The sequence below is a fragment of the Protopterus annectens genome, chromosome 7.part0 (genome assembly GCF_019279795.1).
Source record: "Protopterus annectens isolate FY-2018-M chromosome 7.part0, PAN1.0, whole genome shotgun sequence".
In the NCBI taxonomy this organism is placed as follows: domain Eukaryota; kingdom Metazoa; phylum Chordata; order Ceratodontiformes; family Protopteridae; genus Protopterus; species Protopterus annectens.
Window position 1 is genome coordinate 1582896797 of NC_056739.1, and position 12336 is coordinate 1582909132.

At 43.7% G+C, this 12336-nt stretch overlaps 1 protein-coding gene across 2 annotated transcripts in view; it reads right to left on the minus strand.

Moving 5' to 3' along the window:
- Positions 1-905, minus strand: part of FAM120A (family with sequence similarity 120A) — a 3065969-nt gene extending 3065064 nt beyond the window's left edge. For both annotated transcript variants that reach the window (XM_044078130.1, XM_044078129.1), the window contains exon 1: positions 131-905. In XM_044078130.1, the coding sequence (XP_043934065.1) occupies positions 131-604 (474 nt within the window). In that variant the 5' untranslated portion in view covers positions 605-905. The remainder of the gene's footprint in view (positions 1-130) is intronic.
- Between the last annotated feature and the right edge of the window lie 11431 nt (positions 906-12336).

The following is a 12336-nucleotide window of genomic DNA, read 5'->3' on the forward strand; positions in this document are numbered from 1 at the left end:
CAAGTCTTTACACTAGATCTTAAGTGATTAGGTCTCTTATCGCATACCTGAGAGCTCAGGCCAACGAGGTAGTATACAGCAACAATAAGTATATAGTCCACAGCAATAGCTGAAGGCCCTCCACACTTACCTTGATACGGAAGCGGATGAGTGCCAGCCTGATGCAGTGTGCCATACAAACGGGCGGCAGGAACCAGACCTTGGGAGGCGGAGTGCCCTTATTCTGGATGTGGCTCAGGATCTGCTGGGCCGTCTGTCGTTCGTTGGCCTGTCGCTTCACCCACTCATGCAGACGGCCTTTCTCCAATGCGCCGTTGAAAAACACGAACAGATCTATATTGCCGTTGAAGCAGGCCTTGGACAGGGCTGCGAGATAACCCAACATGTGGTTCCACTGCCCCCCACTCACCCAATCCGTATAGAAGCCTCCGTAGAGCCGGTGCAAGCAGTTTTCGGCATCCACCAAGAGCAGCAACGGAGTCTGAGGAGGTCGTTGGCGGCCTCCTCCAACCAAGCTGCCCCGTGCCAGTTTCTGCAGCTCCACCGGCACTACAGCCTTTGGGCAGTGTTTTTCGATATAATCCTGAAATCCCTGTACTCCCATACTGAAGATGATGGCTGCCCAGCGAAATGAAAACAACTCGAAAAATTAAACTGTCAAAAAAGTGAAACTACTTGGAACGCTAAGAAATAAAGTGACTCCGATTCCAATTCCCACATTCAGCGGCGGTCCTGTTTTGGGGGGGGGAATAAGAGGGGTTATGTGGGTAAATGTTCAGCTGAACCGGGTTATAGTTGTGTACTGAATATTTGACTCATGGCTGCAGGCCGCCATGTGCTGTCTCACGGAGCCATGTCTCTGGATCTCTGAGCTGGATAGACACCGCTGACGTACAGATTGTAGTATACAGGAAGTAGATATCGTGTCACTAAAAGGAAGAGGCGGGCGTGGGATCTTTTACAACAGATAGGTCAATCGCACTCAGAAGTGGTTAAATAATTCGTAGTAATATCTGGATTGGTGGTTAATGTACCTCAAGCTTAACCGAAGGTTAAAGATGAAGGGATGTAAGAAGTTAAAACACTAAGGGGACAATGATGCGTTTCTGAATTTTCTGTGTTTTGTATACATACCTCTCATGTGTTCCTGCTTTTAATTCGAATTTTAGGTTTGTCAGTCTTAATCCCCCCTAAAACTGTCGACTTTTAAAGAAATGACAGTGAGTTGCACTGAATGAACAATGTCAAAAATTAGAGTTATAAACTTGTTATTTCAGAAAATGTATATTAATTCACATACTGTTATTCTGCCAATGTGATTCTGCTAATATTTTAAGTGTCCCCGATTGTTTGAGAGCTGTGCTTGTTTTCTAAATTGATGTATGGATGATTTTAATATTGCTATTAGAAACAAATAATCTCTGTGGTAAACCCTACGCCTCAAACAACCCACTATAGAAGTATATGAAAGAAACTTCTCTGTGTGGAAGTTTTTCATTTCCTGTATGTCTAGTTAATTACTATAAATTAAAAAGCAGGAAATGGTAGTAGAAGCAGCGAAGTTAAAAACGTCCTAAATGAAAAAATAAAAACTTATTTTGTAATATTATTAATGTTATACAGAATTCTTAACTCTAGTAGGTATAGCAATCCAAACAAAACAAAAATAAACAGAATAATAGATGTTCGTCGTCTCCCATTGCTGTAGTCCTGACAAATGGGTACTCCGCTGCCCACCATCGGCCCGAATACCAAAGGGCTAGATCTGGCGTCGGTCATGGGCGCCCGAGACTGACGTAGTGTCAGTACAAATGCGCATGACCGACGCCATAACCTCAGTCTTTCTTGCCGCATGGTCCTAAGCAGAAGCAGTATTTGCAAGTGCCGTTCGGCGTTCTGGAATTGTCGGTTTTCGAGTTTCAGACCGGAGACCAAGTTGGGCTAAGTACCCCATTGGGGACATTTTATTGTCTTTTCTTGCCTCAGTGTTGACGGATGTCAGAAAAAGTTAATAACTGTATTTCTTGTGGGAAACAGATTCCTCATAGGGATTACCATTCACTCTGCATTCCTTGTTTAGGGCCTGAGCACGACGTTGTTGGGTGTCGCTTTTGTGCTACTTTTAATAAGCGTACTATTAAACGTCGGTTGGACTGTGCTAGGCTAGTGTTTGGTAAACGTTGTAATTACAACATGCCGTCGGATTCTCCGACGACTGGCTCTTCTAAGAAGCGCAAAGAAAAGTCTTTGCGGTCCAAACAGGATGAGGCGCCCACTCCGGACGTCGGTCCTGTAGAACCACTGGCTGCTTCAGTGGCTCTTTCTGACAGTGTACCAGAGTGTCAAGGGGAGCCTTTGTTACTACAGGGAGTGGCTTCTCCTGTGTTAGGCCAGGGTGAGGGTGCTCCTCTGTTGTCTGTGGCTCCCTCCCCTCATAGGGTGGTTGAGCCTCCTCCTTCTCAAGGCAAAGGCCATTCTAAGTCTAAGTCTGCCCCTGCGGGTGCTTTTCCCAGGGTCCAGCTCCTAGGAAGCACATGTTAAAGATGGCTGAAGATTTGATTACTTTAATTAGGGGTTCCATGCCCCCCCCCTGAGAAGAGGCCCAGGGTAGAGACAGAGTTGGAGGGTTTGGTTCAGTCTTCCAATGAGTCAGATTCCTCTGTGGAAGACCTTCAGGATTTCCCTCCCTATTCTGATTCGGAGGCTGAGGATGCTTCTCCCTCTGCGTCCCCTCCAGAAGATTTTTCTTTCTCTGAAACTTTGCATTCCATGAGGGAACATTTCAAATGGGAAGGCCAGGATTATTCTGATTCTCGTAAAAGGCTAAGATAATTCTTGTTTTTGCCTCAGCACAGGCCCTTGGCTATTCCCCCTGTACTGGATGTTGTTCAGGATGTATTTTCTGAGGCTGCCCTTAACCCAGATTCTCTGCCTCCTGCCCCTGTTAAACCAGATAGATACTACAGGGTTCCGGAAGCTCACAAGTACTTGTTTAAGAGCCCTAGGTCTGATCCAGAAACTATTTCTCAAGGCCCCAAAGGTGTTAAGGCTTCTGTGGTTAAGAATCCAGTTCCTCTGGACAAGGATGCTAGGGCCCTGGATAGGTGGGGTAAAAAACTGTATACCTCTTCTACTTTGGCTATGAGGGCTTTAAATTGTCAGTTTCATATGCTCAGGTATCAGAATTATTTGTTAAGTCAATTGAAATGTAAAGTAGATGCTTTAGCTGAAGGTATTGACTGTAAGGAGCTTCAGGATTTAGTGCATGCTTCAGACCAGGTTGGTAAGCATTCTTTGCAGTGTGGTTTTGATGCTTTACAAGCTTCTTCCAGGGTGGCTGCTACTAGTTCTGTTGTTCGCAGACATGCCTGGCTTAAAGATCAGTCCTTGTCAGAGCATGTTAAAGCTCGAATTATGGATGCTCCTTTGCAATCTGATGTTCTTTTTGGCCCTCCAGTGGAATTAGTTTTAAAAAAAATGGAGGATAAAGCTAAGTCTATGCAGACAGTTAAGGAATTTTTACAGGTTCAGCCCCCTAAGTTCAATAGGAATTGGCCTGCTAAGGGATGGTCTTTTCCCTCTTCGGATTTTCATTCTAGGGGCAGGTCGAGGCATGGTAGAGGTAGGGCTTCCTTTCAGGGCCCTGTTACTTCTAGGTCTTTGAGTTCTTCTACCCCTTCTGCTGGGGAGGGCAGGGGTCAGTCCTTTCGGAAGCCAACCCAATGACCTGTGTCTTCAGCTGCCGGACTCTGCTTTGCTGGCAGCTCCTCTAGGCGGAAAACTGGGACTTTTCAAAAGGAATTGGCATTTGGTTACCCAAGACAAATGGGTGTTGGACATTATAACTCGAGGCTACAAATTTTATTTTAACACATTCCCGCCTTTCAAAGGTATGCCGGATGTGCCTCATCAGCAAAGACTGGAAGCACAGGCACAGATTTCTTCTCTGCTCCAGTTGGGAGCAATACAGGAAGTTCCTTCTGCGGAAAGGGGCACAGGGTTTTATTCCCGTCTTTTCTTAGTGCCAAAGAAGGGAAATACTTGGAGGCCCATTCTGGATTTATCCATTCTAAACACCTTTCTGGAAATTCCGAAATTCAAGATGTTAACACTGCAACAGCTGTTGCCTATGCTGGGCAGAGATCACTGGATGGTGACTTTGGATCTCAAGGAGGCCTATCTTCACATTCCTATCAGGCCCAGTTGCAGGAAATTCCTGAGGTTTCGGACTGGGAATTTGCATTATCAGTTCTCTGCATTGCCCTTTGGCTTATCTACTGCCCAGGGTATTCACAAAAGTCCTGGCTCCAGTAATAGCTTTTCTCAGACTAAAAGGAATTCAGATTTATCCTTATCTGGACGATTGTTTGATACTGGCTCAAGGCAAGCACGAACTACTTCGACATCTGCAGTATGTGATGACAGTTTTCAGATGCCTAGGGTATTCTGTGAACGAAATAAAGTCCAGTCTAGTACCCTCACAAGAGATGTGTTTTCTGGGTGTGAGACTGAATACAGCGACTCAGATGGCATTTCTTACCCCGGACAAACAAAGAAATCTTCACCAATACTTCCTACAGCTATCAGTAATGTCCAGGCTGACTGCAAGGACAGTCCTTCAAGCCTTGGGGTTCATGGCATCTTGCATTCTAGTACTTCCCAATGCCAAACTGCATATGAGGAAGTTACAATGGTATCTCAAAAGCGTTTGGACTCAACACAGCCACGATTTGGACACTGTCATTCGGATTCTTCCTTGCATTCAGAAAGAATTTGTGTGGTGGGCTCAGGAATGTCACCTAAACATGGGACTCTCTGTGACCCAACCAGAGGCAAGTCAGATATTAACGACAGATGCCTCGGAGTCAGCCTGGGGTGCTCATTTCAAAGGAAAATGGATTCAAGACCTTTGGCCCCCGGAGTTGCTTCACTTGCATATCAATATGAAGGAGATGCTGGCAGTTCAATTTGCCTTAAAAGCATTCAAGGATCTACTTCGACCGGGACTGGTGTTGATTCGAACGGACAACACAACTGTCATGTGGTACATCAACAAGCAGGGGGGAACTCATTCTTACCCTCTTTGCAGACAAGCAATGCTGTTATGGGAAACTGCTTTGAATCTGCACATCACTCTTCGAGCACAGTTTCTGCCAGGGGTACAGAATTCGTTAGCGGATGTTCTGAGCAGGCAAATGGTGGATCCTCACGAATGGAAGTTGGATCCTCAGGTGTTTCGTCAGTTGACCATGGCTTGGGGAACTCCAGACATAGATCTGTTCGCTTCTCCTCTGAATTTCCAACTACCTCTGTTTTGCACAAGGCTGTTTCATCCGAAAGCCTGGAAAATAGATGCACTATCCTTCAGTTGGAGCAACCTTCACGTGTATGCCTTTCCTCCTCTGCCTCTTCTTCCAAAAGTCCTGTTGAAAGTCAGGAGGGACAAACCGTGCATGATCCTTATAGCACCGGATTGGCCTCGTCAGCATTGGTACCCTCTGTTGAGGAGCTTAATTCAGGGGGCCCCTTGGCCATTACCACGGATTCCTCACTTATTGTCTCAAGAAAACAATCATTTTCTCAATGTCAGGGTGCAATCCCTACACCTGACAGCCTGGCGCATTCAGTTTTAGAGAATGAGGGCCTTCAGCTCCCTCAACAAGTTTTGGGTGTTCTTTTGGAAGCCAGGCGTCCTAGTACCCGAAAAGTTTATGCTGATAAATGGAAGAAATTTTTTCTTTGGAGTTCCGCTAAAGGCTTTGATGTCACATTGCCTGATTTGAGTTGTACATTGCAATATTTGACTATGTTATTGGACAAGGGTTTGTCTTTCTCTTCTGTTAAAGTGCATGCTGCAGCTATTTCTGCTCACTATGATGGTGACCCTCCTTTATTTTCACATCCATTGCTTAAACAGTTTCTTAGAGGGGCAAAGAATATAAGACCCCCACGGAGGGCTCCTACTCCTACCTGGGATCTTAATTTTGTTTTGGAAAAGCTGACTCTGCCTCCTTTTGAACCTGCAGCTACGGCTGACTTGAAGTTGTTGTCTTGGAAGACTGCTTTTTTATTGGCTGTTACTTCTGCTAGAAGGGTATCTGAATTACAGGCTCTCATGGCAGTGGAACCTTTTCTGATTTTTCACCGGGACAGAGTTTCCTTGCGTACTAATCCTACTTTTCTGCCTAAAGTGATTTCTAATGTGGCATTGAACCAATCTATACATTTGCCTACTTTTTATGCTAACCCCAAACTGAAGGGGAAAAAGTTTTGCATTCTTTGGATGTACATAGGCAGTTAAGATATTATTTGTTCAGAACCAAAGAGTTCAGAAGTTCTCAACAGTTATTTGTTTCGTTTGCTGTGACTTCACGTGGAAAAGCTGTCTCGAAACAAACTATTTCCAAGTGGATTGGCCATTGTATTGCTTTTTGTTATTCTCATCATGGAAAGGAGGTTCCAGTTGGGATCAGGCCTCATTCTACTAGGGCTACGGCCACATCTACTGCTTTTTTGAGAGGGGTAGCTACTAAAGACATTCTAGAGGCAGCTACCTGGTACATACCTTTACAAAGCATTATCATTTGCCTCTTTATTCTAGGTCTAGGGCTGGGTTTGCCACTGCAGTCTTACAGGGCATGTCTGCAGCTCCTCCGGCTATTTAGTTGACCAACCTCCCTTTTTTTCCGTTGCTCTGGGATTCTACCCATTTGTCAGGACTGCAGCAATGGGAGACGACGAACATAGTACAGTTTTGTACCTACCATAAATGTAGATGTTCGAGGATCTCCATTGCTGCAGTCCAATTTTCCCTCCCTCCTTCCCCCTTTTTCTTTTTAGATTGGGGTTTTTGGGTGGTTTTTTTTTTTTTTGCATTCTGACGTCTGAGGCAAGAAAGACTGAGGTTATGGCGTCGGTCATGTGCATTTGTACTGACACTACGTCAGTCTCGGGCGCCCATGACCGACGCCAGATCTAGCCCTTTGGTATTCGGGCCGATGGTGGGCAGCGGAGTACCCATTTGTCAGGACTGCAGCAATGGAGATCCTCGAACATCTACATTTATGGTAGGTACAAAACTGTACTTTTCATCCCAAACTTTCTGACTATATACCTGTTACCAGGTATGGGAGTGGTTTATTTTGTTGTAAAACACAGTGTATTGGTATACATGTTAACAAATTCAGTCCCCTTTCCCCATCCTTATCAGTGTGATATTTGAGGCAGTACTGCCCTGCTTACTAAATAAGTTAATAATTTAAACATTATGCATTTCTTTAAATAAAATTAATATTGATGTGGCCCTTCTTATTAAAGAGATTATTATTAAGCAAAGTCTGTGAATTTATCAACGACATCATCATACATGGCTAGAAGTGTTTAAACATTAGACCATTTGGCAATCAAAAAATTATATTTTGGCATCCAGAAAAATGCATTAGTCAAAACATTCCCCAGGATTCATTAAAGTCTGTGTAGGCTCCGTGTAGAGCCTACATGGAATGTACCCATGTGCAAAGCCACGGTTCCCCCTCGGCAGCATATTAATCATGGCATTCTGTCAAGGGAGAGCATAGTAAGAGGGATATTGAATCCATGTAAGCAGATGCGTAGAGGCTATTCCATGGTTATGGATTGTCCAGGGAATTCCTGGATAGATGTTATGTACAGGGTGAGACCTCCTGTAATGTACCCTACTACTGTTGAAATGTGCTGTGAATTAATATTTTGTATTTTAATTTTATAATTTTTTTTTAATGCCCGTTTGCCCGGTGCAGAGTGCGGTAGTGCCAAGCTGCACTTAGATATATACAGCTGACTCCTGCTAGACATCTAAAAATACAAACCGGATGTTAAGTATTATATTTTTTATGTCCGTTTGCATGGCATGGAGCACAGCAGAGCTGAGCCATGCTTACACATACACTATTGATACCTGCCAGACATTTACAAATATTAACTGTATGTAATTATTTATTTCTGGTTATGTTTAAGCCTGCTTGCGCAGCACAGTGCTTAGCAAAGCTAACAGGTAGCTTGGTAGTATATGTGAAGGTATACTATCAAGGTAGCTAAATGGGTAGAGTCATGGCTTAAAGCTTAGTAGGTACTGGGTTCTGGTCCCTAGCACTCATACCATTTTTTTAATGTAATTTAATTTTTTTGTTTAATTTAAAAACAAAATTGTTACATTTACAAGAGCTGCATGGTGCTAAGCACTACTTAAAACATGGTTCAAAACATGGCTCATAGATGTGTATTAGACTAATTGCCCTGGAGCCTTTACAAGCCTAACCCATAAGATTACCCTGGCATCGCGCCACCCAACCTTAGTTCCCAGTGCCTCTGTCGAGTAGAGCCACTGGAGTGATCCACGGAGTGAATTTTCTATTTCTCATCCACTCATCAAGAGTTCTGTTGAAGAGGGCCAGTGAGGTGCTCTGTTTGACATGTGTGGGAAGTCTATTCCATAGTATGGGCAGTCTCTGGGTTATGAACCTGTCCCTCCAGCACATTCTGTTGATTGTGGCAATGAGATTGAGGTCTCTGGAGTATGTGGTACAGAGGGATTGGGATTTCTTTAGATGTAGCATTTCCTAACAGAGCTGGGTCAGACATGGCTTTGTAATTCAAGCAGAGATCGCCTCTAAGTAGGCAATATGAGACAGAGAATAGTTGAAGTTTTTTGAGTCTGTCCATATAGGACAACTGTTTAAGGACTAGGATCCTCTTTGTGAGGTACGTTTACGGCCTCTCCAGTTGTTGCAGGTGTCTAGTGAGGTACATGCCAAATGGGGCATTGTACTCGATGATTGGCCTAATTAGGGAAGGGTAGAGGGAGACAATGACCTTTTTCTTCCCGGATGCAAAACCCTTAGTAATGAGATGTGCCACACAGACGGACTTTCTGACCACAGTGGTAGTTAATGGCTACTACTGTTTGTGCATTGCTAAGCTTTGCTAAAATCATGATTGTGCGAGTTTCCACGATGCTCAGCTCCACTAAGCAGGTTTGTGCAATGCTAAGGAACACAACACTTTTTTGAATGTTGCAGTATGATGTGTAAAGGCAGAAAAAACAGCCTATATTAAGGCCAATAGGTGTGAATTCTGCATCATTTGTTGAAGTCTAACTGTTGGTATGTCAGGCAGTATTGGAGAGGGTGTGTGCTTTCGGGTGTAGAGAAGGGGTTTGCTGGAGTTCAGGGTGTTTGTTGGGCTCCTGGTATGTAATTACGAACCTATGCTATTGCAGGGCAGTTACCAGGGCTCAGAATGTAAGGCTGAGGCCTGGGACCAGTTGGCCAGGGAACTTACCAATGCTACTGGTATCCCCCGCACTGGTGAGCAGTGCTGTCACCACTATGATGACCTGAAGCCTAGAAAGAGGGGAACTTTGGACACCTGGGTCCAAGAGAACAGGGCTGGGCATGCACCAGACATATGTAAGTATTTCTGCCACTACTTTACTAAAATACAAGGTAAATCTGTGCAAAACTGGTATGCATAATGGTGTGCTTCTCTTCCAGCAGCTACAGCTGAGAGGGCTCACAACATGCAGTCCTATGACAGGTGCCTGGCCAGGATGCACCATGAGTGTGCTAAGCACAGATATATTATGATTTATGTAGTGCAATAAAGAATAAACAATAAAAACTGTAGTGCAAGAAATAAACAGTAAAAACTGTAGTGCAATAACCAATAAACAACACCAATAACAGTAAGCAATAAGGTGTAAACCAGGATTGTGGTGTCATAACATACTTGCAGTAGAGCTGTATGCATTGCATGTCTATTGTAATGTTGCTGCAGTCAACTGTAAAACTTCAGTAACTGTGGAATGCAAAAGTAATTGCTTGAAAAATGTATTGCACAACCCACAGTATGGTTCAAGGCTGTCTCCAGGCCACTTTCAGTCACATAATGCTCTCTTATCCTCCCACTCCAGGAACAAAAGGTGTATGGGTGAGATAGCTCACTTTATGTGTAGATATTGTGTGTATATGTCATAGATACTTAGCAGCTATACCAATAAACTGTAAAGCAGGGTTGTGGTTTCATAACAAAATGTGTCTAAATACTTGCGGTAGGGCTGTATTCATTGCATGTTTGTTTTAATGACACCGCAGTCAACTGTAATAACTGTGGAATGCAAAAGTAATTGCTTGAAACATATATTGCACGTTCCACAGTATGGTTCAAGGCTGTCTCCAGGCCACTTTCAGTCACATAATGCTCTGTTTTCCTCCTACTCCATGAACAAAAAGTATATGGGTGAGGTAGCCCACTTTATGGGCAGATATCTTGTGTATACTTTTACAAATACTTAGCAGCAACACCAATAAAGTGTAAAGCAGGACTGTGGTTTCATAACAAAATGTTTCTTAATACTTGCAGTAGGACTGTATTCATTGCATGTCTGTTCTAAGTTGCTGCAGTCATTTATTACATTATTTGCAGATGTCCCTTGCAGTCACAGCTTTTGGATTCTACTCCCATGCCTGCCAGCTAAGACATTATTTTTGTCTAGTCTACTTAATGTACACAAACATAACTGTCAACTGTAATGATTTTTCGTAATGTAATTACAACTGTCCAATCTGTCTGGTCCATGATTGGCAGATAAATGATTACCTGGAATGCAATGTATTGTCAGATCCATTTACAGAACACCTTGGTAGTCATGTACGTGCACATTATGTGACAAAGTTCCATGTAGTTGTGTACCTGCATTTCTTAGTGCTTGGCCCATACTGTCCCATGCTAACAGCTTGAGAGGTATGTACATGCTACATCATCTATAGAGGAATTGTAGTCACTGTACTCACAACTGACACTGCACACCTGTAGAACTATGTATTAGCAGTCTTTTTAGGGATATCATCTGTGATGTCACTAATGGTAAGTTTTTCTCTCCCTCCCCACACCTTACTTTAATTTATTATTGTTATTTATTATTATGATTTAATATTAATATATTTTGTTAAACTAACTGTTTTGTTGGCATGGGTTATTTCATACTGGCTTGCTGTTAACATACTGACTGTTATGTTATTTAATATTGTGTTCCACATAATATACTTTAATATGTATTTGGAGTAATCAGTATTATGTTGCATTATGTTAATACTAACATTGGTTTGGTTATTACTAAACTTAACTTATTGTTATAACTAATTTACTACAGTGTGTCAAGGTAGGCCAGTTCCAGCTGATCCGCCTACCTTGCCTCCTCCGACCGTAGTACCGAGTCCCAGCACAGCTGGGACCCAAACTGGTGGTGCCCACTCTGCTGCCCCTGCACTACATATGGCATCTGGTAGTTCTGCCCCACAGGGCTGGGCCCCCTTCTGGGAGCAGTGGTGGAGGGGGTGTTGTCACCCGTTATGAACTGCCTGTTTTGTTGTGCAGGATCATGTACGAAACCTGCACTGGATGGAGGGCATGCTGGCCACCCTGAATGGGCAGGCTTACCTCAGAGCCCAGCCTCTACCACTGACACCCTTGAGGCAGTGATGGAACAGTGCTGACAGTCCCATGGGTGAGGAGTTGAGTCATGCTGTTAGCTTGTGGAGGCACGTGGGACTGCGATTCCACAACACCCTCCGCATCAAAGGTGTTCACCCCCTCTTGTGTCACACACCACCCCTGTCTGCTGTCCTATTTGTCTTGTCTGTCTGCAAAAGCTTCCTCACCTACCCAACTTACCTCCCCCACACGTTCCTATGTCCCTTCCCAACATTCCGCCGTCACCTGTTCCCAAAAAAATAGTATCCCATACATAGCTCTCCATTTCGCACGTGTGCTTTGGACACACATAATTTTGTTCAATTGGCTTGACAATGTAGTTATGTTGTCCTCACCCCTCTCTCTGGGTGTGAGAGTCCAAAGTCATCTACAAATTCTGTCAAAGTGCACAGTTGTTGCTGTACATGAAATGGATAGCTATGTTTTTTTCCTACACCCTTCTTGCACATATCTACCTGCCTTTCACTATGTTTTTCCCCCTGCTTGCACCCCATTTCACCACTTTCCTATCTCCCCATTTTTCTTTTCTTTAAAGTTTTTTTGCACTAAGCTGTGCAACACAGCGGGATGTGCAGCATTGCCAAGCTCAGCTAAATGGAGCTATATTGATATATGTGTTTTAAATGATAATAAACGTACAAAAATAAACACCTGTTCCCTATTTGGAACCCAAGATCATCGCACCTGCAGACCACTGCATTAACATGCCATGCCACACAGCTGTTAAGTAAAACAGATGATTTAAGCAGAGCTGTGCATCGCGCTACATCACACAAACTTGCTTAAAGAGTAGTGGAAAAAATAGGA